This window comes from Cryptomeria japonica, chromosome 4 (assembly GCF_030272615.1).
Source record: "Cryptomeria japonica chromosome 4, Sugi_1.0, whole genome shotgun sequence".
NCBI lineage: Eukaryota > Viridiplantae > Streptophyta > Pinopsida > Cupressales > Cupressaceae > Cryptomeria > Cryptomeria japonica.
Window position 1 is genome coordinate 34,584,456 of NC_081408.1, and position 26,687 is coordinate 34,611,142.

Here is a 26,687-nt window from a genome sequence, read left to right on the forward strand (position 1 = left end):
TAATGTAAGGCATTAACATCTTGAAATGCATTGATTGAGCTCCATTAGTTCATAAAATTTCTACTTTGGTTGCATGTTTAAATTCATGATTCAAGATCAGGCACTCGTCTATTAAAAGCTTGATGTATTTCAAAAACAAATCAAATTATCAAAATCCTTCTATGCCCTCTTGCTGTTAGGTGTAGGATTTAAATTATTTTTTCTCGGGAATAAGTAAGTGATATAGAATCGGAATTGAGCTAATTCTGGATTAAATCATATGTATTCTGGTTAAATATGTTGAGGCCAATCTGCTTAAATATAATACTCTGCTAAAATATATAGAAATTCAAAATTATTACAAAGGTCTACCTGCTTAGGTCCTGCGCAGCCTGAAGTGCAGAAGAAATTGTTTATTTCCTATTAGTTGACCAAATCCAGTGTTAGGATTGAATATAAAATTTGTCTATTTTTAGATCCTAACATTTTGTTGATTTAGAGAACCAACACCACCATCCTCAACAATCCCCAAATCTATGCCCTACCCTATCCCGAAATCACATTCCCCATCCCCTGCCCCCACGTCAGAAAACATGGTGGAACATAGTGATATACGGCTTCTTTCCATCTATAAGATTAACCGAAGTTTTCTGATCATAACCCTGTCCTTTCCGGTATCTATCTGCTACCCTGCCAATATTTGGCTGGAACCAGGCTTCCACGTAGCTCTTGTTTAATTTGATAATTTGATAGTGAACGAACAGTGGTATTGTTTTTGGGCTTTTCATTAACAATTATTTCTTTAATCTCATCACTAAACTTCAATAATTACCTTTCTGATACAGGTCAAAGTTTCTCTTCAATATAATTTTAAAACAATTCACAGCCGTCCTGTTCTATATAATATATCAAACTTGGCTCTCATGTTTTCCACGGAAACCAAAACGTGGGAGAATATATTCCTAAACGTTTTCTAGCTACCATTCCATGTTAATTGGATTCAAGCACGTGATAATGCGTAGAGAATGAATGGCACGCAACCTGTCTTGTTTAACCAACAGAATAATTTTTTGCATTTTTCCCAACAATTTTCTAGCTACTCTTTCATGTTCATTGGAATCAACCACGCGATAATGCCTATAAAATGACAGGTAACTTTCCTATTTCAGCCAGAAACTAAATCTTACAGTCATTCTCTATTTGGCTGTAGTTTCTTGCTTTTATAGTGTTCCTTTATTTTGCTGCAATTTATAGCTTTCAACATAGTGTTAAAAGATGATGGCAGAAGAGACATGCAATGAAGTGAAAGGCACAGTCTGTGTCACAGGAGCTGCTGGTTTCATTGGTTCATGGCTTACAATGCGTCTACTTGAGTTGGGTTATGTTGTGAGAGCAACTGTCAGAGACCCAGGTTGGTTTCTACACTTGTTAATTTTAAATGGGGAAGCTGCTCCGAAACGAGTTGGTTTTTAAGTATTATTATACTTATCTAGAGTTGTTTTATCAGTTGATTCTTACTGAGGATATAAATGGTAGCTATCATGTCTGCTTATGGATTTCAATGCTTTAAACCTTATATTTAGAGACCTGTGATACAGGAGAACTGGTTTGGTCAAGATAGTTTCTTGTATTTCGCCACAATAGCTATCTAGCTATCAGGATATATCATAGTATTCATGGTTAGATCTGAAGTTTTGATTTCTTATCGATGAAGACTGTTGTTAAATATAATTTTCATGAATGAAAAGTCAAAATTTCAATTATGTAACATCCAGTCATCAGGTTTAGTTGTTTTATAACTGCCCTCTGTCCATTAAATGGTTTTAGATGGTTTTATTGTGTAATTTGTATAACCTGGGCAGTTTTACTGTGTAGTTTTAGATAATTCTACTATGTAGTTTACACCTTAAACTCCTGCTGTCTAAAAGATAAGATTGAAAGGGTAATTACAACCTAACCTGCAGATTAAGATTGAAATCAGAATGAGCTTCACTAGGTAGAGTTTTCACCTTTTAATTGATTTAAAATTTCATGGAAGCAAATATCTGCTAAAAATCGCGATTATACCTGATTAATCGGGAGTCGGGAGCTTGTCAATTTTTTCCCCAAAAAAATCGGATATAATCGGTCAACCCGAGGTTAACGAATTCTCCCAAAAAAATCGCCAGAAAAACGCCAAAAAAAAACCTGATTTAAACACGGAAAAAACGCGATTAAAAAAGAAACCCTAAACGAAGCGGAAACGACGGAAATCACACGCACATAGCCGATAGCCCTGCAATTTATTCTTTGGCATTCCTTGTTCTATTAGTTGGTTTGCTGAATCTCCAACTCACGATATGCCTTGGGTCAAAGAAGGGTAATGCCAATATTGAATATTTAATATTTCGATCTTAAATTTTAGGGTTTGTTTGTGATGCTGCTATAGTTTTAATATTTAATATTTCGATTTTTTATTTTTAGTTTAAAGTTTTGTTTTTTCTAATAAAATTTATATTTTTCATATTTTATATTTAAAACATGTCTATTTGTTATTTAATTTTAAAAAATTATTATTATATTTTAAAATTTAATATTTTAAAATATTTAAATTAGATTTTAATTATAATATATTCATTATTTAACATTTAAAATTTAATATATCTATTAATAATAATTGAATTAAATTTTTTAATATATTATATTATAACTTTTAAAATTTTATTATAATGTATTCAAATTTAATATAATGGTGTTTTATTTTTATTGATTTATTACTTATATTTAAGAAAATCAAATTTATAAAGCTGAATTTAATTACGAATTTTCTTTCAAACTTTTTCCCTTTGTTGAATTTCGTCTAAATTTAATGGCTGACTAAAACAAACTCAAACTCCAACCTTGTGACATTGGGTGGGGGGGTTGTTGGCATTCGGCTGGTTGCTTATGAAAATAAATGCTTACATTAACGTTGCTTATTAAATGGAACCATCTAATGTCCATCCTATATATATTTCAATACAAGTAATCAATAGCACACTATTACTTTCACAGATGAGAGTATACATAAAACCTATTAGACACCTCCAATTTCATCTTACATTGAAAACTTAATAGTGTGATTCTTGTTATATGAACCTTCCATGTATTATACATGCAATATCTTTTTGGTATTATGTTATAACTTTTAATAGACCTTCTTCATTTTATTATTGAGGACAACAAAAACTAAGTCCTTGTATCTTAATACTTGAATATAGGCAAAACCATCATCATTATAATTGTTAACATAGAATCATAGATAAGCCTCCGCTTGCTTCAGACTACACAAAGTGATATTTTCTTAATCAAGAAAAAACAAAAGAAAGAAATGTTCACAGATAACCAAAAATGCTCAATGGGATTCAAATGTGCAACAAACAAATAGAGTTGTAAAAATAGAGCTTAAAGTATCTTCAACTTGAACAAATAAAAAGGTGTACAAATCTCATTTTAGATGAAACATTGGAAGACTACATTTTCATATGCCTCAACCTCTAAAAACAACAAAAAATGTTTTGTTTATACTCCCGAGATCTATGGCAGTTTGTGTTGATTTTTTGAAATTTTGTATTTTTTTTTTTATGAGTAAAGGCAAAGCCGAGTCCATATATTGATTTTAATTAAATACAATATAAACATACATGAATGATGTAGGATCATAAACTTGTTGAATGCTACTGAAACCATTCTCTGCACTTTCGAGAATAAAATCTCAAAGCAAACAAAAAACCCTATGCATCATCTTCTATCATTCCAAAAAAATATCAAGTTTATGACATCGAAGATCATATTAACTATAATAAGTTTAAGTAGCAGGTTCTCAACTACAAGATTAACAAAGATTTTTAACCATAATTTTATAGCCAAAAAATTTAACAAAGACCTGTGTCCAGCTATAACCATCGAAATGTCTAAAAACATAACCAGAATATAAAACCTAGCTTTCAAGTTTCATCAAGGGGCACGGTTGGAGGAGTCAAATTTTTGCCTCTTCCTCGACCTCTGCATGGAGGTTGGCCTCGGCCGCGACCAAACCCATGACCCACCCTTCTGGCACCACCTCTTCTACCCTGTTCAGCCTGGGGTTCCTCTTCTTCAGCTTTAGGAGGTAGGATTTCGTTTAACCTTGCAAATAAGATAAGCTCTTCCTCTCTGCCCAGGTGTTCTGGATTTTCACCCTCGAAACACCACTTGAGGTATCTGAGCCCCACTCCAGCAAATGCCCTATATTTGTCCAAGTCCTTACCTTCCAGGTCTAGCAGGAAGGGGTAGTACCTTATTAGCTCTCCATGAATGTTGAACATAATTCTTTCACTTAGCCGAGGGGCTCCAAATTCATGAAGCGCCTTGTTAAGGATTTCTTGGAATTCTTGCAGGATTTTCTGGGGGAATAACTTCTTAGTAAGGCTTCATATGGCTTGTTTGGCCAGTTTCAAGTCCAACAAAGAGGCGACGAACCTGGATGATATGCTTCTGTTATCTCAAGGATATTCCTCTCTATTCAAATGTCCTCTACCCAGGATCATTTTAACCACCAAGATGACCGAAGGCTCTATGTGGACTAAGAGTCGCTTCAGCCTCAAGTCTGTTATTCTTCTGAATGATACTTGGTGCGTCAAGGCTGAGAGAGAAATAGGAGTGTCTGCTCCGAAGCAAGAAGTAGACCTTGGATAAACACTCATGATAAACCCATAAGGTTCCTCACCAAACATGATTGACAATTGCAGAGGCTTTGGGCAAGAGAAGGATTGAATCATATTAATCTTTGAAATGATTTTTTGGCAGGTTAGGAAATAATAATGGCTTGCAATATACGCTAAGTAGAGCCTGGCGGGCACTCACTTTAATGTCTAATTATGAGGAGTTGCATGCATTAAATTCACCTACAAAGGTGGCAGAGTATATTTGTCCCAGAACGTGCCAAATCTCCATGGCTCTGATATGATAATTGTCCTGCCGACGACGCATTCCTTGAACTTGAAATGACGACTCTCGCCAGCTAGAATTCGAGAAGCAGAAAAGGAAAGGCTTGATTTGAGAGTGCATTAGGATGACATCACTGTGACTGGGCCTTCTTTATTGCCGAAATAAGGTGTAGATTTGAATTCAAAAAAGAGTAGTCATTCCCCAACTTGGGCACCTAAGATAGACCTTAGCTTTAATTAAGGAAAAGAGCCTCTACTGGGTCTACTCGCTTATATTGAATCCCTCCCTTGCACTCAACAAACCCAAGGGACACATTCCTGTTGTTTTGACCCATTCTACTTGTCCAAGCTACCAGCCTCCCTAGTCCCACCAATGAATAAAAGTGCCCTGTGCTGCTAATTTAGAGAGGGCATCTGCTACTGAATTTTCTTCTCTAAAGATATGTTTTGCTTCATAATGCTCCAATTTTGCCATATTTTCTGGTATATTGTCTAAAATTGTTTGTAGCCACCAATTTGGGGTTTTTTTCCTTTTGATTGCATTTATTGCTATCTTTGAGTCTCCCTCCACTGTGATGTTTCTTAAACCATGCTCAATGCAATCCATCAGTCCTAGCTATAAGGATTTGAATTATGTTGTATTGTTAGTGTCTGGTGGTATCGGCTTTGCCATTTTCCCTATGATTGATCCTAAGTGATCTCTGATTACATATCCTATGCCTGAGGGACCTGGGTTGCCTTTAGAGGCACCATCAAAATTTAATTTTAGTCAACTGAGCTTTGGAGGGGTCCAGATAGCTTCCTTTCTAGAGTTGGATTTTTGCCCAAAAGAGGGATGAATCCTAATTCCCTAGCAATTTTTCCTTATGCTTTCATCCCAAGAAGAGAAAATTTTGGCGGTTCTAATGACAAAGCTATTTTGCAGTTTACTGTATCCAAAATTATCGTTTCTATTGAGTTTAGGATTGGTTCAAGCCTTCTGGCCTTGTCTTCAAATAGCCTACGATTCCTTTCTTTCCAAATTTCCCAGACAAGGCATGATGGAGACACTTCCATAATTTGGCTCAAAGTGCTTTCCTTCACTGGGATAGACCAACATTGAAAAAGAGAGATAATGTCATTCGGCAGAGCTGTGATCCACCCCATTTTAGCGCAGAGCCAATGCTAACATTTAGAAGCAAGGAGCAATTCAGGAGGATGTGATCCACTATCTCTGCATGTGCTTTACACTTAATGCACCTAAATGGTCCTTCATACCCCATTTTAGTGAACTTTTTTGTGGTTAAGATTTTTTTTTGAAAGGCTAACCATGCAAAAATCCTTGTTTTTCGAATGATCTTACTGCTCCAAAACAACTTAATTGGAATGTCCTACTTTTCTTGATTTGAATTACTAACTAGAACTCTGTAGCCATCTTTAAAATTATATTGCCCTTTTTTGAAGGAAACCCAAATTAGGGTATCTTTTCCTCTTCTAGGATTGATGTTTCTTGCTTTTAGCTAGTCTAAAATTTGTTCTAATTCTTCCCCTGGGATTGGCAATCCTACCATTGGTTTCCACCTCCAACTTTGGATATTCGAAGTGTTATCCTCTACCATGTAGTCTCTAACTTGAACACCCCAATGTTGTTTAAACCAATGCTCTGTTATTGGAATGTTGAGGGAATTTGCAACGGAGGGATAACCTCCCCATGAGTCATCCCAGAAAAGGCTAGATGAACCATCATGAATATCCCAAGAGATTGAATCTAAAATCAGTTTTCTGCAAGAGATAATAAAGTTCCAAGTTCTAGATCCCTTTAGGTGATTTCTTATTTTTAGCAGATTAGGAGGATCCTGATCTAGTAAATATTTAGTTGCCAGCACTTTGACCCATATTGTGTTAGGGTTTTTTATAAACTTCCAAGCTAGTTTTGCCTCTAGAGCTTTGTTTTGTAGTTTTACATCCTTGATACCTAAACCCCCCATTGTCTTGGGTTTGATTATTTTATCCCAAGCAATTAAGGCAATTTTGTACTTTTCCTCAATGTTTTGCCAAAAAAAAATTCTCATCTTCTTAATTATGAAGGAACTTGCACTAGCTGTTAGAGATAAGATGGATAATAAGTAAATAGGTAGGGCCGAAACCATTGCTTGAATCATAAGTAGCCTTCCAGCCCATGAGAGCCACTTCCCCTTCCAGGAGTTTGAGTTTTGTTCCATTTTTAACTTTAGAGGATCCCAGAATTTGATATTCCTTAGTCCTAGGTCTATTGGGATGCCCAGATATATACATGGGAGAGATCCTGCTCTGCAATCGAGGATTCTTAGAATCTTAGCCTGTAGGAGATTTGGGGTGGAGAAAACGAAAACTTTGGTTTTTTCCTTGTTTCTTATTTGGCCTGAGGCCTTTCTATAAGATTCTAATAGCAGGTTTAGGTGAGTTACTTCCTTGACTTTTGTTGCACCCAAGAGGAGATTGTCATTTGCAAATTGTTGATGAGTAACTACAAACATTTTGGTTACTTTGATTCCCTCTAGTAGATTATTAGTTTGACTTGTTTTTATTGCCCTTCCTAAAGCTTCCCCCATTATGATGTAGAGGAAAGGAGATATGGGATCTCCTTGCCTAATGCCCCTAGAGGCAGAAAAGAAACCTGTTGGATTTCCATTTATCAGGATTGAAAATTTTGGTGTCGAGATGCATTCATAGACCCAGTTGATCCACTGTTACATAGGCTTGCATGATTTTGCAAAGGAAACACCAATCTACATTATCATAAGCTTTTGATATTTCTAATTTAATTATCATACCTGGTCTATTCGTGCTTTGAAGAGTGTGGATTGCTTCTTGCGCCACAATAACCCCATCAAGAATTGAGTGGCCCAGGACAAAACTTGTTTGTTCTTATCATATAATGCTATCCATGAGAGGCTTTGTTCTATTTGTCATGACTTTTGTAAACTATGTTGCATAGAGAGATGGGTCTAAAATCTCTTAGATTTATTGCTTTCTCCTTCTTTCATATGAGAGCAATAAACATATTATTGATTTATTTGAGTATTTTTCCTGATCTTCTTGTGCATTCTAAAGCTTTTGTAAGCTCCTAACCCAATATATGCCAGCACTTCTTGAAAAAATCTGTAGGGAAGCCATCTAGGCCAGGAGAGGAAAGCTGGTTTAGGGCTTGAAATACTTCCTCCAGATTGATTTTCTCGTTTAGATTCTGATTTTGCTCGTCTGATATAATCTTAGGGATCACTTCCAGAAACTTTTTTTGTTCAGACAATTGAGAGTCTTCAGTGTTTTTTAAGAGGTTGAAGTAATAAGTGATGATCTCTTTCTTTATCTCTTTAGGGTCCTCTAAGATTTGATTTTTCTTTGTCTCTAGTTTTGAGATCCAATTCTTGCTCCTTCTAAGCTTTGTAACATTATGGAAAAACTTGGTGTTTTTATCCCCCATTCTGAGCCAATTCTCTCTAGACTTTTGTTTCCAAAAGATTTCTTCTTTTGAAAGGATATCCTTATACTCCAAAAGGAGGTGCTTTTCTTGTTGAAAGGATTATTGATCCATAGCCACCAAGATGATCTTGTCATTTAGAGCTGCCAATCGCTCTTCTAATGATTTTTTGGTTGAAAAAATGTTTTTAAAATGCTGAGAATTCCATTGTAGCAATTTCTGTTTTACTAATTTTAACTTTGAGATAAAGCAAAAGAGTTTTGAAATTTTGTACTTAGTTTATAGGTTGTGTTATGTTTTGTGCAATGTAATCACTATGTGAATATAAAAAACGAAAATCTTTTTTCAACAATTCATGTGTTCAAGTGTCTATTATTTGCAGAAAATCTATTTTCTACAATTCATGTGTTGAAGTGTCTATTTTATTTGCCTACAATATTATGGAGATGCCCTTAAATATATAAAAAAATAGTTTTTGATTGCTTTTCTGCAATTTTTTAAGTTTTTTTGTAAATCCAATTTTTTCCCCATTTTTTCAAAAAATCTTATACTTTGGTTTTGCCTATTAATTCCCCAAACCGTTAATGCTTCTTTGGTTTAAATTACACAAAATAATTTAATTCAGCATTATGCTGTATATGAATTTATTATTTTAAACTTTATTTGGTAGATTGTATGGCTTATTTTAAGTGAGATAAAAGATAGTTGCGTTATAATTGTTTAAGGATGTCTGATATGTTTGATCAACAGGGAAATTACAAAATATGTTTTAATTGTAGGGAAACCATATCAAGTTGAGTTTGTCTTTCAGTTTTGTTTTTAATATATTAAAATTAGAAAAAGAAAAAAAAGTACATTATATAAGGCAGACTAACAGCTGTTAATATAAATGAGCAAGGCAAAGGTGTATACAAAAAGAAATATAACAACAGCAAAGACAGCTCCTGACTGAAATCCATCTCATAATAGTTATGAACAAGACTGAAATCAGAGAAGATCCTAGAAATCATATAACTACTTTAAAACATCATCAAATTTGGAATTTCAACATTTGTTTTAGCTGTAGTAACTGGATTTCCTTGTTTTTTTGGTACCTCTTTATAGTTGGAAAAAAAAACAACCATCTGAAAAATAATATCAGAGTAAAATCTTAACATTTCATCTTTATGATAAATATTATGATTTGAAAAAACAGCTATACATCTATTTTTCCATATTTCCATATGTTAAATGATTTGAGTTATAATCTTACCTTTTCTTTGATTTCAAGTTCTGTAAGAACAAAGATGATGATTCTTACATCATACTACATCGAGACTTCTCTCTATAATATCTCTGTGCTTTATAATAATGCAATCTGTTACATCTGATACACATTGAGTTTTTCTTTATATAATATCTTCCTGTGCTTTATAATAATATAATCCGTTATGTCTGATACATCCAGTTTTTTTTTTATATAATTTGTTATGTCTGATACATCCAGTTTTCTGTCATCTTAGTTATATGTAGAAATGCTAATGTTCTTTCGTAGATTTTATCAGTTGATTCTTACTGTGGATATCAAAAGTCGGTATCCGATTTCTATGGTTTAAACCTTATATTTCTAATACATCTAGGGGTTTTCTTGTTACCTGTAAATATTCAGGAAATCCAAACAAGACCAGTCATTTGTTGAAACTGCCTGGGGCTTATGAGAGACTAACTCTTTGGAAAGCAGACTTGGATGATGAAGGAAGCTTTGACAATGCCATTGATGGTTGTGAAGGTGTTTTCCACGCTGCAACTGCAATGGATTTTGAGTCCGAAGATCCAGAGGTTTGATCTTCTCCACTCTTTCTCTGATCTGTAGAAATACTACTATTTTATTATATTATATATTTATTAAGAATATTAATGTACTCATCTCTTTATATTATTGTCTGTATTTTAATTGTGAGACTTGGGATACGTTGTGGTAGAATGAGGTGATACAGCCAACAGTGAATGGGATATTGAATGTAATGAGATCATGTGCCAAGGCCAAGTCAGTGAAAAGAGTTCTATTCACCACATCTGCTGGGGCAGTGAATTTTACTGATGATTTTGGAACACCAGGCAAAATTTATGATGAAACCTGTTGGACCAATGTGGAGCTTTGTAGGAGCTTAAAAATGACTGGATGGGTACGATAATTGCAGTATTTCATTGTTTCTACTTCATTCACATAACTTGTTAGTTGATAAACCTATGGTGTTTTTTTATGTACAGATGTACTTTGTGTCCAAAACACTTGGAGAAAGGGCTGCATGTGAATTCGCAGAGAAAAATAATGTCGACTTCATTAGTGTTATACCAACATTGGTAGTTGGGCCCTTTATAATGCAGACTATGCCTCCCAGCTTAGTTACAGCATTGGCACTGTTAACAAGTTTGTGCCACTCCTTTGTAAAGCTTCCAAACCAGTATGCTTCCAATTGATTGCTGAATTTTGAGACGTGACACAATTAAAGAGATAAAGTGCCGATTATAGTGATCTAATGAGATGGGTATAATATGCATTGCAGGAAATGAGCCACATTACATGATATTGAGACAAGTGCAGCTGGTTCACTTGGATGATCTCTGTATGTCTCTCATTTTTCTGTATGAACATCCCCAATCAAAGGGCAGATATATCTCTTCCTCCCATGATGTCACCATTGTTCAGCTGGCAAAGATGTTGGCTCAGAAATACCCACAATACAATATTCCAACTGAGTAAGTGAATATACCCACAGTACAATATTCCAACTTAGTAAGTGAATAGACAATTTGCTAAGGCTTATTACTGTTGACCTCAAACTATGAAATCGCCATGGAAAATGTTGATAAGATATGATTTATGTTTACAGGTTTAAAGATGCAGATGACTCTTTGCCAGTAGTACCATATTCATCAAAAAAGCTTGTTGACATGGGTTTCAAATTCAAGTACACCATTGATGACATGTTTGATGGAGCCATTCAAAGTTGTGTGGAGAAAGGGCTTCTGCCAAAGATGGGAATTGAGGCAGAAAGTGACATCTTCAATAATAATGAGTACTAGTTCTATTCTCTGTTAAAAAGAGTTTTTACCTTATAATAAAACCTTAGATAAGAAAGTAGGTTATCTTTTTAGGAGAGTTCAAGGAAAGATTTTAATTAAGAAGTTTAATTCTATAACAGAATTTCATATAGAGAGATAGAGGGTGTGTTAAAGAAGAGTTTAGGCTATACATCTTAATATTTAAATATTTCAATGGATCGTTATACATTTTCATATAATTTTTAAAAGAACTCAAAAATATTTCTTTATAAATTAAAATGGAAGAGCAATTTCTTATGTTTCCTCCCTCGATTCTTACATTGTCCATCACTACTTGCATCTTCTATTTGTGGACTCTTGGAAATACTATTTTAAGCCATAATCTCAACCAAACATTCCAAGAAAATTGATATTCAATTAATGAGCTAATTATAGATATTATTTTATTTTAATATAATATTAAACTATTATGTAATAATTGTGAGAGTTAGTTTTTTTAAATATAACATTGCTTTCATAAAATAATAAGTTTTAAATATTAATAATATGAAAATTACATATATTTTCATATCTTCATTTTATTTTTTTTTATGTATATCTAAAAAATATAGGTATAAAATTTAATTTGAATTATTATTATATAAAATAACTCCTACTTATTATTCATGCACCTATTCCCATTTTAGCCTATATCAATGTTCATTCCTTGACCTTCTTTATAATTGACTAATTGATGTGGCATAAAATAGTCTAAGACTAATCAAAATGATGCAACTTAGTCCACCAACTTTAATTCAAGAAACATAAATGGATAATGTTGAAATAATTGCCAATGTTAAATTGGAAATGATTGAGTGGGTCTTTGATGGAATCCAATGGAGCTTTATGTGGTTTTAGCATAGGCTAGGTCCCAAACTTGGTGGAAGTGGAAACCATTTAGGTAAGATAATCTTGCCAAGTAAGCAAATTGAAACATTTCATGTCAAATATTTTGTTTTTCTAAATAATGTTATTGGGCCTATGAGTCATATACAAGACAAGGGAGGATGGAAACATATAACAATATTTTTGCAAATAGTAGATAAAATATACATAATAATTGGAGACAATTTCAATGTTATCCTACATAGTTTGGAGAAAAGAGAAAATCGCAAAAATAACACAAGCACGACTAGATTTACAAATCACCTACAAGGCATTTCCCCAAACAATGGATGTATCACATGGACAAACATAAGATAAGGATTCACAATAGCAAAATTACTAGATAGTTTCATATTCGAAGGTTATTGGTCTTAACTCTCATTTCTCCATGAATATTATATACTCCCAATATTGAGTTCAAACCTCTTCCCCTTGCTTCAAAAGTTATCTCCCAGCTATAGACCTCTACGGCCTCCCTATATATTTAAAAATAAGTAACAAAGGGATTCAAACTTGGTTAACAAAATCTAAGATTGGTAGATATAACCGCCTAATCTTAAAGGAACCAAGATATTTCAATTCTACAAAAATTAAGGCATGTCAAAAAGCAACTAAAGGCATGAATATTATTCAAAGATCTTTAGAAAAATTAAAGGTAGAGTTGACAACTCTCAATGAATTTAATCTAAAGAAGGGAATGGACCAAGATACATATTTGTAGGTGAAATATTTAATAGGCCAATATAGGAAATTACTTTGCAAGAGGAAAATTATACTAGAGACAAAAATCAAGTAAATGTTGGCCCAAAGCTAGGGATAGGAACACTAGGTTTTTGCAATTTTGCTAAAATCAAAATAACGTGAAACATAATAATGACTATTAGGAATAATGCAATATGAATTGGAATGGAGAAGAAATTAGCAAGTGCCAATAAACTACTTTGAATCTTTGTTGAACAATGTTGATAATGCAAATGGTAAATCCCAAGAAGATATGCTTTATAACATTCCATGTTTTCTATCAATTGAGTAGAATGAATTTTTAACATTTCCCTTCATAGAACATAAAATTAAATTGACACTTCCTGAATCCCTAGGCTTGGATAGGTTACCTACTAACCTTTTACAAAAAAATTGGAGCATAATAAGGAAATATCTCAAAGCTATATGAAAAAATATCAAGGAATAAATCATTGATGCTAAAAGACATTAACAATACCTTAATATCTTATCCTTCCACATGGTCATAAGATAGGCTGATAAAATATTTAACCTCTTGGCTTCTTACCATTATTGAACTAAACCATATTGGCTTGTGGAGTATTAGAAAAGATTGACAATTATTTCTAAGGTGGAAATCATTAAGGATAATTGAGGGTGGCGATGATAAGTTCATATAATATTTTTTATTTCATTAATATTTTTTTCATTTTCTACTTCAAATTTAGTGTGAAGGGTTGGTGGGCTAAAATGTGGATTTAGAGGATTCTAATCCATAATACCTATGTTGAATTTGAAACATATAGATATAGGATTCAAAATGTCATTTTATACACTTAAATTTAAATCAAACATTTGGAATGCATTAAAAAATAAAATCTAAACTATATTTTATTGAATTGAACCCTAAACTATATGAAAAAATTAGAATACACAAAACATATTTAATCAAATTGAAAAACATGAAATTCATATTGAAATAAAAATATGAAATACATTTAATCAAATTCAAAAACTTTAAACTAGTTAAATAATTTTTTATTTAATTTAATTAAAATTTTTAAAAATTACATCCACGAACTATTGAACACTTGCTAGGAATGTGCCTAAGACTTGTTAGCACAATGGAGCATTGAGGATTTACCAAAATGATATCAAAAAGATGATGTAGGAGCATCATGTGCAATTCAATAAAAACACCAAATTGTATATAAAATATTTGTTGCTAGTTTTGTTCTACATATTCATTCAACCTCCACCAACACCATTTATGCTTCGCTCAAGAGAGCCAAAGGGTTTTTAGTTTTGAATATGCCAAAGATAACTTTACTTTATTAGCGTGATACATTTTGGTGCTCAAATTGAATATTTAGATGAGAATATAATGATGGAAGTCATTGTTTACATGATTAGGCAATTAACTTATTTTAGCACTTGAAGGATTTGAATAGTAAAAAAAGTGACATAGCAAGGGGAGAGAAATAGAAATAAAGGAACAATGAGGAGTGCACATAAAGATAAAAAATGAGCAACAAAGAGGAGCATGAATCCCCTACATGTCTGCTCAAGCGGAGCGACAAAGAGAATGCAATACAGGAGAATATTTTAGAGGAAGAGACAAAGGAGAGGTAATGTGTGTTAGGAGTCCCAAAGATATTGAGAGGGGGGGATAATTAGTATCTAACCGGTTGACAGATTTTCTGAACTTATTTAGTATTTTGCATTCCAAAATAATGTATTGGTGAACAAGAATTAATGCAATAAATATGAACAATAAAGATAACATAGAAAGTAAACCATAACACAAGATTTTTGGCGAGGAAACCCGGTGTGGGAAAAACCTCGGTGGGATTTATGACTCACAATATTCACTCACTGGCCAATGAATGGATATTACTTACAATGAGGTGCCTGCACATGCAGAAAGGCCAATTGCCTAGATCTCACTGCTCAAATACAAAAGGAAGTCTCACTGACTTACAAAATGGATTATGAGAATCCAATATAATGTACCAATTTAACCTCATACGATAACCATAAACCTTACTAAAGAATCTACCTTCATATTCGCTCTACATATCCATCTTAGCATATATATCTTACACACAATGATCTACAAGATCTCATACTTATATATGAGTCTTATTACAATATGCCATGTCGACTTACAAAAGATATTACAATTAAATACAAAATACAATAATCAAAATCCTGTCAGCTAGGGTGTTGGTAAACATTATTGTCGTTGCCAGTGTAGAGTCTGTTGGTGCGAGTGCCTGCTAGTGCCATAAGATTGCAAGGTTTCCATCAATGACAACACCTTCAATCACCTACAATTCTCATTGGAGTGTGCAATACCAACAATCTCCCCCTTTGGCATTGATGGCAACACTCATGAGAAAAATTCAAAAATATGTTCCAAAATTGAGTTCCAAAAATCTTACCAAAACTGTGTGCTCCCCCTGAGCAGACGATCTCTTCTGCAACTCATTTTTCTCAGTTCTACTACTCCCCCTTTGACATCAATGACAAAGGTTGTCAAAATGTCAACTGAGTGCAGTTTCAGTTCGGTAACCGGTTGGTTACAATCTGAAATAAGTCTGCTAATACCAAATTCAGGCTCTGAGTAAACCTGTTACTATCCTTTAATGTTGCCTCTATCCTCTGAATAGTACCGGTGAGGTGATGCATATGCTCTTCCGGTGTCTTTTGTCCTTGAATAAGTTCCCCAGAGATCTCTTTCCTTAAAGAGATGAGGTTATCCAATTTAGGACTGAGTCTACATTTTAGCTCTTTTGCATTGCCTTTTATTCTTTCCTTCTCTTTTTCCAATTTTTCAAGTTTCTCCTCAAATCCAGCTATCTCCTATTCTATAACTGATATTGGTTCAGATGAACCAATGATATTGTCAGCTATATCATCAATTTCTTTTTGCACTTTGCTGATCTCCTTATCAATATCCACTGTCAAAAGATTAGTCTTACATGTGTCCCTGTACAATTCCTTAAATTCCATTATTGTTGTGCTCAGTGCTGGTAAGAGGGTGTCAATGTGTTCCGTGCTATTCTTTATTGTCTCTTCAAAGAATTTTTGTTTTTCCTTATCCATTTTCTCTTTAAATGTCTCTTCATTTATTTGTTCCATAGTCAATATATTATCGGTTATGTATTTAGATAATGTGTCTAATTGACTCAAAGAATCTTTATTATCTACATTGCACTTGGGTGAAATCAATTTAAGAATAGGAATGGTGTCATCTATAGCCTTATATGCCAATACATTACAATCTATTATTTTCTTAATTGAATCTAATAGTACCTCAGTCACATTTGTTGGTCTAAATTTTGTGATGGAAGTTCCAGATGTCTACCCAACTACCTTCACAATCTCCATGCTGCCGGTGTGAGTAAGCACTTTGCTTGTCTCGACCTCTGGTAGGTCAGATTGTGTCTGTATTTCAACTAGCAAAGGTTTAGGCTTTTCAGCAGTTGTCGATGGCACTGTCTCTGTGTGTACCTGAAGATCAACTTGTTTGTTAGCTTGTGTCTCTATTTGTTTCACTATGCTCTCTTCTGCCGGTTTTTCTTATGGTTTCTTAGTGGTATCCCCTGCCGGTTTCTCTATCTGTACCTCTACACTATCCACTACCGGTGACTCAGTAGGTTTCTCTGTATTTTTGCAGCCGATATCTCTGACTCTGTTGGTTTCTCAATATTGACAGTATCAGTAACCATTTCACTAACTCCAATCTCAATGTGTTCCATTATATGTTTTGCTTGTTTAACTTGTGTCTCAATGTGTTATGCCTGAATCTCAACTTCAATATTATCAGTCGGTTGCTCAGAAGCAACATCTTTCTTATTTTCCTCGGTACTTTCTTTATCAACTACAATATTGACCTCTTAAGTGTCTATGTTCATGGTATACAAAATTTTAGACTCTGGATTTGTATGCTCATGTGGAGTCTCCACATCATCAGTAGCCGGTGAATTATTAGTTAGTATCAATGGAGTAACTGAAGGTGGTGGTAGATTATCTGTCACTTTTATATTTGGTGGTCCACCTACCTTGCCTTTTCCCTTATCTTTATCCTTTTGGTATACCTTGAATGTTTTCAGTCTTTTTAGCTCTTCTTGTTTCTCCTTCTCTACAAATAAGATGTCCCATTTATCTGTTGTCTCTTCTGAGATTTCATTAACCCTGCTAGCCATTAGGCTTACATGTAGATGTCCACTAGAAAAGACTGTCCTGTTGGCTTCACTGATTAACTCATCAATTTCTTCAACTGATTTTACAGGGTGAACAGCAAGTAATTTCTCTATCTTTATTTTCTTGTCAAGTTTCATAATAGCTAACCTTTTAGCATCAAGCCGCCTATACAAATCACTAGGCAAATCATCTACAACCTCTATCAAAACTTTCTTATAAATGTCTAGGTGTAAGATGATACTGTTTTCTATGCTTTCTTTCTCCTCATTTGTAAAAGTATCATATAATTTACTTACTTTAGACAAATTACCATCATTTGTTATCTCATTCAATAGGTTTTCAAGTGGAGGAATAACCTGTTTTCCTTTCTCCTTTTAGGCGTCATCTTTTTAGTTGGTGGCCTCACTGCCTGATGTTTATTTCTTGCCTTCTTAGGTGTAGGAGAGGGTACCAGTGAAGGTTTTCTCTTCCTATCTACTCTTTTAAACTCTATAGGGATTTCACTGTCTGATGAAGTTCCAACCGGTGAGAGATGAGCTTCCGGTTGTAACCCTTCTAAGTCACTCTCTTTGATACCAGTGATGTTCATTATGTTTTCCTTTATCTCTTTTACCTGCTTGGTTGCACTTCTGATGTATTTCTCTCTTCTCTTCCTCTATTTCAATGTTTGTGCACCACTCTCTATAGTCTCGGCATTACCAAAAACTTTTTCTTTCGGTTCTCTAGGGGCTTCAAGTAGGGCTTTGGCATATGTTTCAATTATGTTCACATCAGCCTCATATCCCATCTCTATCACCCAAACAGTTCTAGGAAGAAATGCCTCCATCCAAATTTCATCCTTCTTGATCACAAAACAAATTTCTTTCTGATACTTGTCTACAATGCTTTGTGGTAATATCTCCCTTGTTTTCATTTTTGCCTTAAAGGCTTGGAAATACTCAGTTATTTTGTTTTCCCTATCTGTCCCCATACCAATGAATATATCTAACAGTTGTTTCCCTACCGGTATGTCATAACCAAAGTCTTTCTTGCCTATACCGGGAACTTCTTTTGTAAGATATAGCATTAAGCATACAAGAAGATTACCAGAACAAAAAGTACCTTTCTTATCTCCTTTAATTTTCTTTAGATTATCAATCAATTCATCTTTCAACCACTCACATAGATCTATCTTAGCATCATTGTTAACCATATCATATGCACTTTTGATACATAGACTAGAAATTGAGTTCAATCGGTTAGCATGTGTGCCCTTATATCCTAATATCATGCTTATGAATCTAACATTCTCATCCTTTACATCATTAACTCTCAGGGATTTGCTGTCATAAGTTGTACCTGTTAAAGTCATCACTATTTTATTTGAAACTTTCTTGGTTTTATCTGGCTTGCTACTGGTGGAGTGTAATCCAGTCACTACCCTAACTGCTTCCTTTGTGATTTTATGAATAGAGTCCAACCAAAAGAATTCACCATGAACTCTTCTAAGCACTATATTTATTACTTCCTTACGAAATTCTAGGATATCAAGGACTTCCACAAAACCTAGGGTTTCTATAACCTTATGTTCTGGTTTCACAATTCCATTTTCATCACAGATAACATTCTTATACATTTTCATGATTTGTTCTATACCTAATTCCTCAATGTGGCAATGTATGTAAATTCTTGGGTCTTGTGCATATGCAACTCCTTTAGGGATTGTTGAAAATGCACCTAGGATATCATCCCGCTTCTCTACTTCAGGAATAATCTTGAATACGGGCCTAGGGCATTTAACCACTTCTATAACAGTAGGGTTTGCAATGAATTCTGGAGCAGAGGAGGAAGCCATTGATAAATACCTTAATCTGCCTAATCAGTTTGGATGCTTGAAAGAGCTTTGCTTCACTTCTTGCTAAGGATGTCTTCGCTCAGGTTCTTCACACTCTTAGGAAATTTGAATGCTCGATGAATGAAAAAAGAGGGAAAAACATAGATTTATAATGTCTTTTCCTTCAACAACCATAATAAATGCCTCTCAGTTAAATGAAATTTAACACATCTGTCAGTAAAGAAGAAATTCATCTTCTTACCATCAACCGAGGGTAAACTTGCATGATTTTCAACTTGTTGCCATACCCCCAAAAGGTTTCTTTTCAGTTTGATGAAGAATTTCTTGCCGGTGGAGTGATACTTTGTTCTACCAGTGAAGGAATAGTCTCATCAACATTCTAATCTCTCTTTCTAATCCACTGTTTTGAAAATTCTTGCTTTACCTCATCTACCTTCTCTTTGCCTTTCAAACTGGGTCCAATCTTGTTACAAGCATAACAAGTCACATTGTTTTTCTAAATATCCTTTCCATATCCTATGCTGGTATGTGTTCTGCATTGATTAGATAGGTGTCCAAATCTTCCACAAACATAACATCTTACATTCATTCTACAGTTTTCTTAATTATGACCAATTTTGTTGCATTTGGAGCATTGACTGGTGGGTGCATTAATGTTCTGATAGTTTCTAGATCTACAGTGATTTGCTTTATGACCATACTTGTTACAGTTAAAGTATTTCCCATTAAATTTGTAAGCATTAGGTTGTCTTACTAGTTTGTTGTGATCATGATTGTTTGCAGTACCAGAGCTTTCACCAACTTCAAATCCAAGTCCATTAGTATCTCCATTAGGTTTCTGATTTTTCAGCATATTATCAAGTTCTTCTGAACTTTTCTTGAATTTCTCTTTGTGTTGATTTGCAATAGCCAACTCATTTTCCAAGATTCCCTTTTGTCTCATAAGTTCAGTTTTATCATTTTGTAAGTGCATCAAATCTGTCTTCAACATATCATTTTCATGACTAAATCTTACATTTTCATTTCCAACATCATTGAGTCTCCTAGTCAAGTCATCTTCATTCTTCTTTATGTCTTCAATGTCTTTACAAAACCTCATATTCATATCTTGCATCTCATTCCTTATAGCACAGTTTTCTTGCCTCAATTTGTTCACAAGGTCATTAAGAGTTTCTTTTTCATCATCATCACTCTACATCTTCTCATGAAGTTCTCTTCTTTTGTTTCTAGAAATAGTGAGATTTTCCTAAAGTCCTTGAATGAATTCCTGTGCAGTCCTCAAGTTATCTTCAAGTTTGATATTCTTCAACTTTTCTGCATCAAAGTCTGCAAGAGTTGTTTCCAATTGCTTTCTCAAGTTTTCCATCTGCACCGGTGTCAGAATCTCCCTCAAGTTGTTAGACTTTTGAAAATAGAGAACCTGACTCTAATACCAATTGTTAGGATTCCCAAAGATACTGAGAGAGGGGGTGAATCAATATCTAACCGGTTGACAGATTTTCTGAACTTATTTAGTATTTTTCATTCCAAAACAATGTACCGGTGAACAAGAATTAATGCAGTAAATATGAACAATAAAGACAACATAGAAAGCACACCATAACACAAGATTTTTGGCGAGGAAACTTGGTGTGGGAAAAACCTCGGTGGGATTTGTGACCCACAATATTCACTCACTGGCCAATGAATGGATATTACTTACAATGAGGTTCATGCACATGCAAGAAGGCCAACTGCCTAGAGCTCACTACTCAAATACAAAAGGAAGTCTCACTGACTTACAAAATGGATTATGAGAATCCAATATAATGTACTACTACAAAAAGCATCTGCTATGCCAAGTTCAGTACCGGTTTAAGCTCGTACAATAACCATAAACCTTACTACAGAATCTACCTTGATATTCTCTCTACATATCCATCTTATCATATATATCTCGTACACAATGATCTACAAGATCTTATACTTATATATGAGTCTTATTACAATATGCCATGTCAGCTTACAAAATATATTACAATTAAATACAAAATACAATAATCAAAATCATGTCGGCTAGCGTGCCAATAAACATTATTTTCATTGTCGGTGTAGAGTCTGTTGGTGCTCGTGCCTATCGGTGTTGGTGCCATAAGATTGCAAAGTTTCCATCAATGACAACACCTTCAATCACCTACAATTCTCATTAGAGTGTGCAATGCCAACAATGTGTATCTTATGGAGATAGTTCTTTTTCTTTATCAAGGAAAAATATCATAGGAATCATCCAAGTAATATGAAGGAGAAGAAGAAACAACCATTTAAGGAAAGTAGATCTAGATTGGTGGGCCAGCATTTTAGAGGTCTACAAATCTAAGGAACAAGGTCATATTCAAAGAAAACGTAGGTAAAGATCAAACACCCATTTTGCATGTATATTTCTAAAACACCAATATAGCTACAATTTATGTAATTTCCCATCAATAATAATAAAATAAATGTATTATCTTACTACTCAATACTAGGTTTATATGGTCAACCTCCATTTGTGAAAGACATATGTGTATGTGTGAATAATATTTGATATTGAGGAGTGTATTTGTGTACATCATTATTTCTTATAGTTGTGCAACTCAATATTTAGGTTACCTACAATAACTCTAGATTTGGGTGAGGTCTTATAGGAGTTGACTTTGGTAGAGGCATGACTACCTAAAAAAAGAATAATTTAATTTCCTTGAGGATGTTAGAAAAATCAAACAAATCCATAACTTGGAGAAAATAATTAAGAGATAAATGAGAGAAAAATACTACAAAATAATAACATAAACACTGGCTAGAGAATCCAAGACATGTGCAAATATCAAGATGATAGAATCTCATTAGGAACTCACCAAAAGAAGCTACATCAAAAAATTAAAATACAAGCTAGGTAGTGAGATTTTATAGACTTGGGGAGAGAGTGGGGGCAAAAAGTCCAACCAATAGGGAGTGGTCACCAATCCGTCTAATTATAGTACATGTAACTCCCTTATAGGATGAGGAAATCTCAATAACCTATCCATAAATTAATATTGCTATAATAATATGAGAATAGTTAATAAGTAGGGAAAACCTAGGAATATGATAAAGTAATCAACAAATTAGGAAGATAAAAACTATACTAACCTCCTCCTTTTAGTGTATTTTAAATGGATAAAGTGATGAGTACCAAAAATTGAAACCTGACAAGGTGCCCATGAATAAACTTATCCCTCAAAGAGAATGTCTCCCCACTAAAAATAAATACGCTTCTCCTAATAAGAGAGAAAGAGGAAGGAATAAGAAGACCCCTCAAAGAGGACACTTACTACACCCCTAACAAAGCTCTCAAGTGAAGGAACTTGCTTTCTATTTAGGATGTCTATGTTCTACTTTGATGTCAAATAGCATTGAAGGTCAATCATTTGATCATAGATCGATTCCCTAATATAATGGATATGTATCTTAATACGTTTGGTCCTTTGAGGATGAATAAGATTCCTTGAAATATTAACTTCACTTTGGTTATTATAAAAGATGATTATAGGCTTGTGGAATAGAATATTGAACTCATAGAAGAATATTCTAAATCCAAATGGCCTTATTAGTGGTACTAACTACTCCTTGATATTCAAACTCTATAGATGAAATAGTTATAGTACACTATTTTTTTCTCAACCAACAAAGTAGACTAGAACCAAGTGGAAGCAATACCTTAAAGTAGATATATGATACTAAGAAATTCATATCCAATTTGAATCTATGTGTCTTAGTAGGTCAAAATCCATGCCTATTATATATTGAAATCCATGGATCCTATGCAAACCCTTACTATTTCTCCATTTATACCTCCTCCTAAGGTAAGACAAAAAATAGGTGAAGGACCTTGAATGAACCCTTGTGGCTATGGTTGTATATCTCTCCTAAATGTCACTATGAAGAAAAGAAAATTCTTCACATCCATTCAATAAATTTCTCATCTATGGTTTGTAGCAATAACAAGGACAAGTCAATGGAGCTTATTTTGGTAACTAGTGTAAAATTATTAGAGTATTTAATCCCAAGAACCCACGAGAATCCCTTGATGAACAAGTGAATATTATTCTTGTCATCAATCTATCTATTGTAAATTGTGTTCAATATATTCACTTTCTCTAAACAAGTTTCCTTTTGATAATTAGGGGAGCTCTAGATTCTTTGTGTCATTCCTCTATAAGGAAACACACTATTCCTACATAGTATCATCCCACTTAAATATAATAGAAGCTTATTCAAAGGATTATGGTTTATAGTTAAATTGACAATGAAACGATATGGATCCTATTGATACTAGGACCTTATTCTTCTAGAATATTTAGGATCACCAGCCTAGTCACCTACTAAAATCAATTTTTATGATCCCAAAGAGACCCCATGGTTAGAGAATATAGAGAATCTAGAGGAGTATTCCCTAAGTGATGATATTAAGGAATGGAAGGATTTTAATCCACGTGAGTAAAATCGTGTAGATGCATTTAACTTTTAGACAAGAAAATAGTATCAAGTGAAACTATTTTTCCCTAAAAAAATTTAGGTGAAATGGTTCCATTGGAAAACCTGGAGCACATATAGTTTGAAATGAAATTTTTTCACCCAATACCTTTAAATAAAGTTTTTTCAATTATAAATTTGAAATGAGGTTCAATTTACATGAAAGGCTTTTAGTGAAATGCTTTTGATTGAGAGGATTTTAATCAAAACCCTTTTTTTCTCAAAACTCTCTATGTGGCTAGTTATGTGGCAACTTAACCCCTCTTTTAAGGAAAATTTAGAAACTTCAATTCTAGATTAATCAAAATACATGTGTACTTTCATAAAAAATCAAAAAATGCCCTTTTATAAAGATCAAATTAAAAGTCCAATTTTTTAAAATATTTTGATTAGTTTTATTATGGTTTTTCTAAATCTATTTTAAGTAGGTTTTTCTAATCAAATGTGAGGATGATTTGAAATTTAGTAAAAAAACTTTTTTTTTGAAAAATAGATCATGCACTAGACCAAATAAGCCTCTCCAAGTGGGTACATTATTTTCAAAAATAATATAAAATTCAAACCCTATTGATGTTTGGTGAAAAATACAATGGTTTGGGTTAACTGTGACTTTGAAATATTATAAAAAAATATTCTTTCCATGCACTAGATTTTCACATAATCTATATGAAGACAACAAATTAGAGAAAAATATTTACTCCCTTTTTCTTTTTGCAATGTCCTATCAAACTCACTTTTTTCATGAAATTTTATAAGGGAATATTATACCCTAGTTGTAACCCTTACTATAAGTAATTTTTTCTACATAAATAAATTCATGGACTTGCAAGAAAATAATGTAATCATTTTTAATATTACATGTTTGTTGATATACTTGATTTGATGTAGATCTTTAGGTTGTGATGAAATATTTAAAAAATTGGATTTTTTGTTTGGACTTTCTCTATGAGCATTTTGGGGGTTATATTTCACTCAAGACCTTCTATAATAAATAAATTTCACTATGGAATCAAGGATGACCAAAAACCTATGGGTCCATATAAAACACTATAAGGTTTGAAGAATTGCGGCCGTGGAGAAATTTACTAGTCAAAGATTTTGTATAGACATCGAGAGTAATTACCCAAATAGCTAATATATTTGTGGTACAAAAAATATTCAATGACATGTACTAAGTATGCACCTAATAGCTAATATAGTTGTGGTACAAATAATATTCAATGACATGTACTAACTATGCACCTATCCGATGTAAATAATTGGTTGAAAAATCTAAAAAATGATTTCCTTTATTAAGTTCCCTATGTCAATTGTTACATATTTGTAGAAATATTTTGAAGGGGACCAACCCTAGTCCCAACCACTAAATAGCTTGCTTAACATTTGATGCTTGAGTGCCATGAAATTTGGAGCTTTTCTCAACCCTTAGTGGCTACCAAAACCCCACCAAAGAACCAACAATAAGATATTTAAATGCAATAAACGAGGATATTTTTTCCAACAAGAATACCTTTTGCATCAAATTTTCATGTTTTTATATAGTTGACTGAAAGGTATTTTTGACTGACATTGTTTTTGGTATTAACATATTTTTATGATAGTTATTTATATTTTGGCTAGAAAATTATAGTGAGAATTCAAATTTTTATTTCTTGTTTTCATCAGTCATATCTTCTAACATTGTTGTCTAATTTTGACTTCTTATAAGTGACAGGAAGTATTTTTTGAGTAGTTCATATTGGATCAAATTTCAAAGTGTTGATTTGTGAATTTTTTACTTACATTTCTATCTGATATATTTGTTGGTTTATTTGATTGTGATGCTTTTCAAGTTTGTGAAAAATGATAAATTAAATCTATACATGGATTGGCGTTTGAGTCATGGAAAACTCATACCTTTATCCCTATTTATCTATGTTTGCATTGTTAATAATGTATAATTGAATTTGTATATCGTATTGTGAGATCTACATGTTTTGTAATCCTATAGGCTACTTTATACTTATAATTTATCAAGAGAACTCAATTCTAGGCTTTCTATACTTATATAAATTTCAATGTAAATGCATATTTTGTTTGTTTGATTTAATTTGGTTTCAATTACAAGGTAAAGAGATGGTGTACTTGCAATTGTTGTGTCATGGGATGTAGACTTGTTAACTATATGGTGCAATGCTACTTAGTTGGATGGTGATCATGGATTTATGGAGGCTTCTTGTATCCTTGGAGATTTGACACAACATGATTTAATGTAGGTACATTTGGTAATGATAATGGTGTAATGGAGTTTTCATGTGCGCTTGGAACTTTAGCACAATATGGTTGTTTATACAAGTACGTTATTGATGGTTTTATATTGATTCTTTATTGTATGTGGTGGTGTGTCTTCTTGGTTTCAAGATCTTGGTTCTATTTTATACTCTAGAAGTGTTGGTATTGTAACTGATTATGGACACAACATGGTCTTCATTTAAAAGATGGCTATCATAATGTCATGTGTGGCTCAAAATAAAAATCTAGTGGGAAATTTGGTACTAATATGTTTTCATCACTTGGTAATGGATGGTCTTCTATAGTGGTTGAAAGTATCATGGAGAAAATCTTGGATTCTATTTATTGTATGCAAAGGGATTTATTTGACATCTTGACTTCTACTAATAGGAGATGGTTAAATTAATGTGATTTGGGGATGTTTTTATCATTGAAGGCTCTTGGATTCTTTGATTGAGGTGTTGGTTGTGATTTATTAATTTGACAAATAATCTTTATTTAGAAGATGAACGTTATTGTGCCATGGTGGACTATTAAAATTTCATGTAAGCATTTTAGCATGATATGTGTTCTCTTAATAGAAAATTTGTTCATTTTGTATGATTGCTATTCTTTTGAGGATATGTAGATCATAATATTATAGATATATCTTACTTTTGTATTTGAAATTTTCATGTTGATTTTTGGTAATCTGATTGTTAAGTGGTATGATCATTATTCTAATCATTATGGTGTTGAATTAGAGTTCAGTTGACATGAGATAATCAATTATATATGCATATTTTAGGTT

The 26,687-nt window shown here is 33.3% G+C and overlaps 1 protein-coding gene across 2 annotated transcripts; it reads left to right on the forward strand.

Annotated features, from left to right (window-relative positions):
- Nucleotides 1-1,167: 1,167 nt before the first annotated feature.
- Nucleotides 1,168-26,281, forward strand: LOC131079293 (dihydroflavonol 4-reductase). Of its 2 annotated transcripts, none has more exons than XM_058017201.2 (7): nucleotides 1,168-1,390; nucleotides 10,013-10,182; nucleotides 10,326-10,529; nucleotides 10,615-10,774; nucleotides 10,911-11,103; nucleotides 11,238-11,423; nucleotides 25,882-26,281. In XM_058017201.2, the coding sequence occupies exons 1-7, from the start codon at nucleotides 1,255-1,257 to the stop codon at nucleotides 25,892-25,894; spliced, it is 1,062 nt and encodes a 353-aa protein (XP_057873184.2). In that variant the 5' UTR covers nucleotides 1,168-1,254; the 3' UTR covers nucleotides 25,895-26,281. The 2 variants fall into 2 exon arrangements, with proteins under 2 accessions (XP_057873184.2, XP_059074607.1); XM_059218624.1 differs by lacking the exon at nucleotides 25,882-26,281 and adding an exon at nucleotides 25,734-25,873.
- Nucleotides 26,282-26,687: the final 406 nt, after the last annotated feature.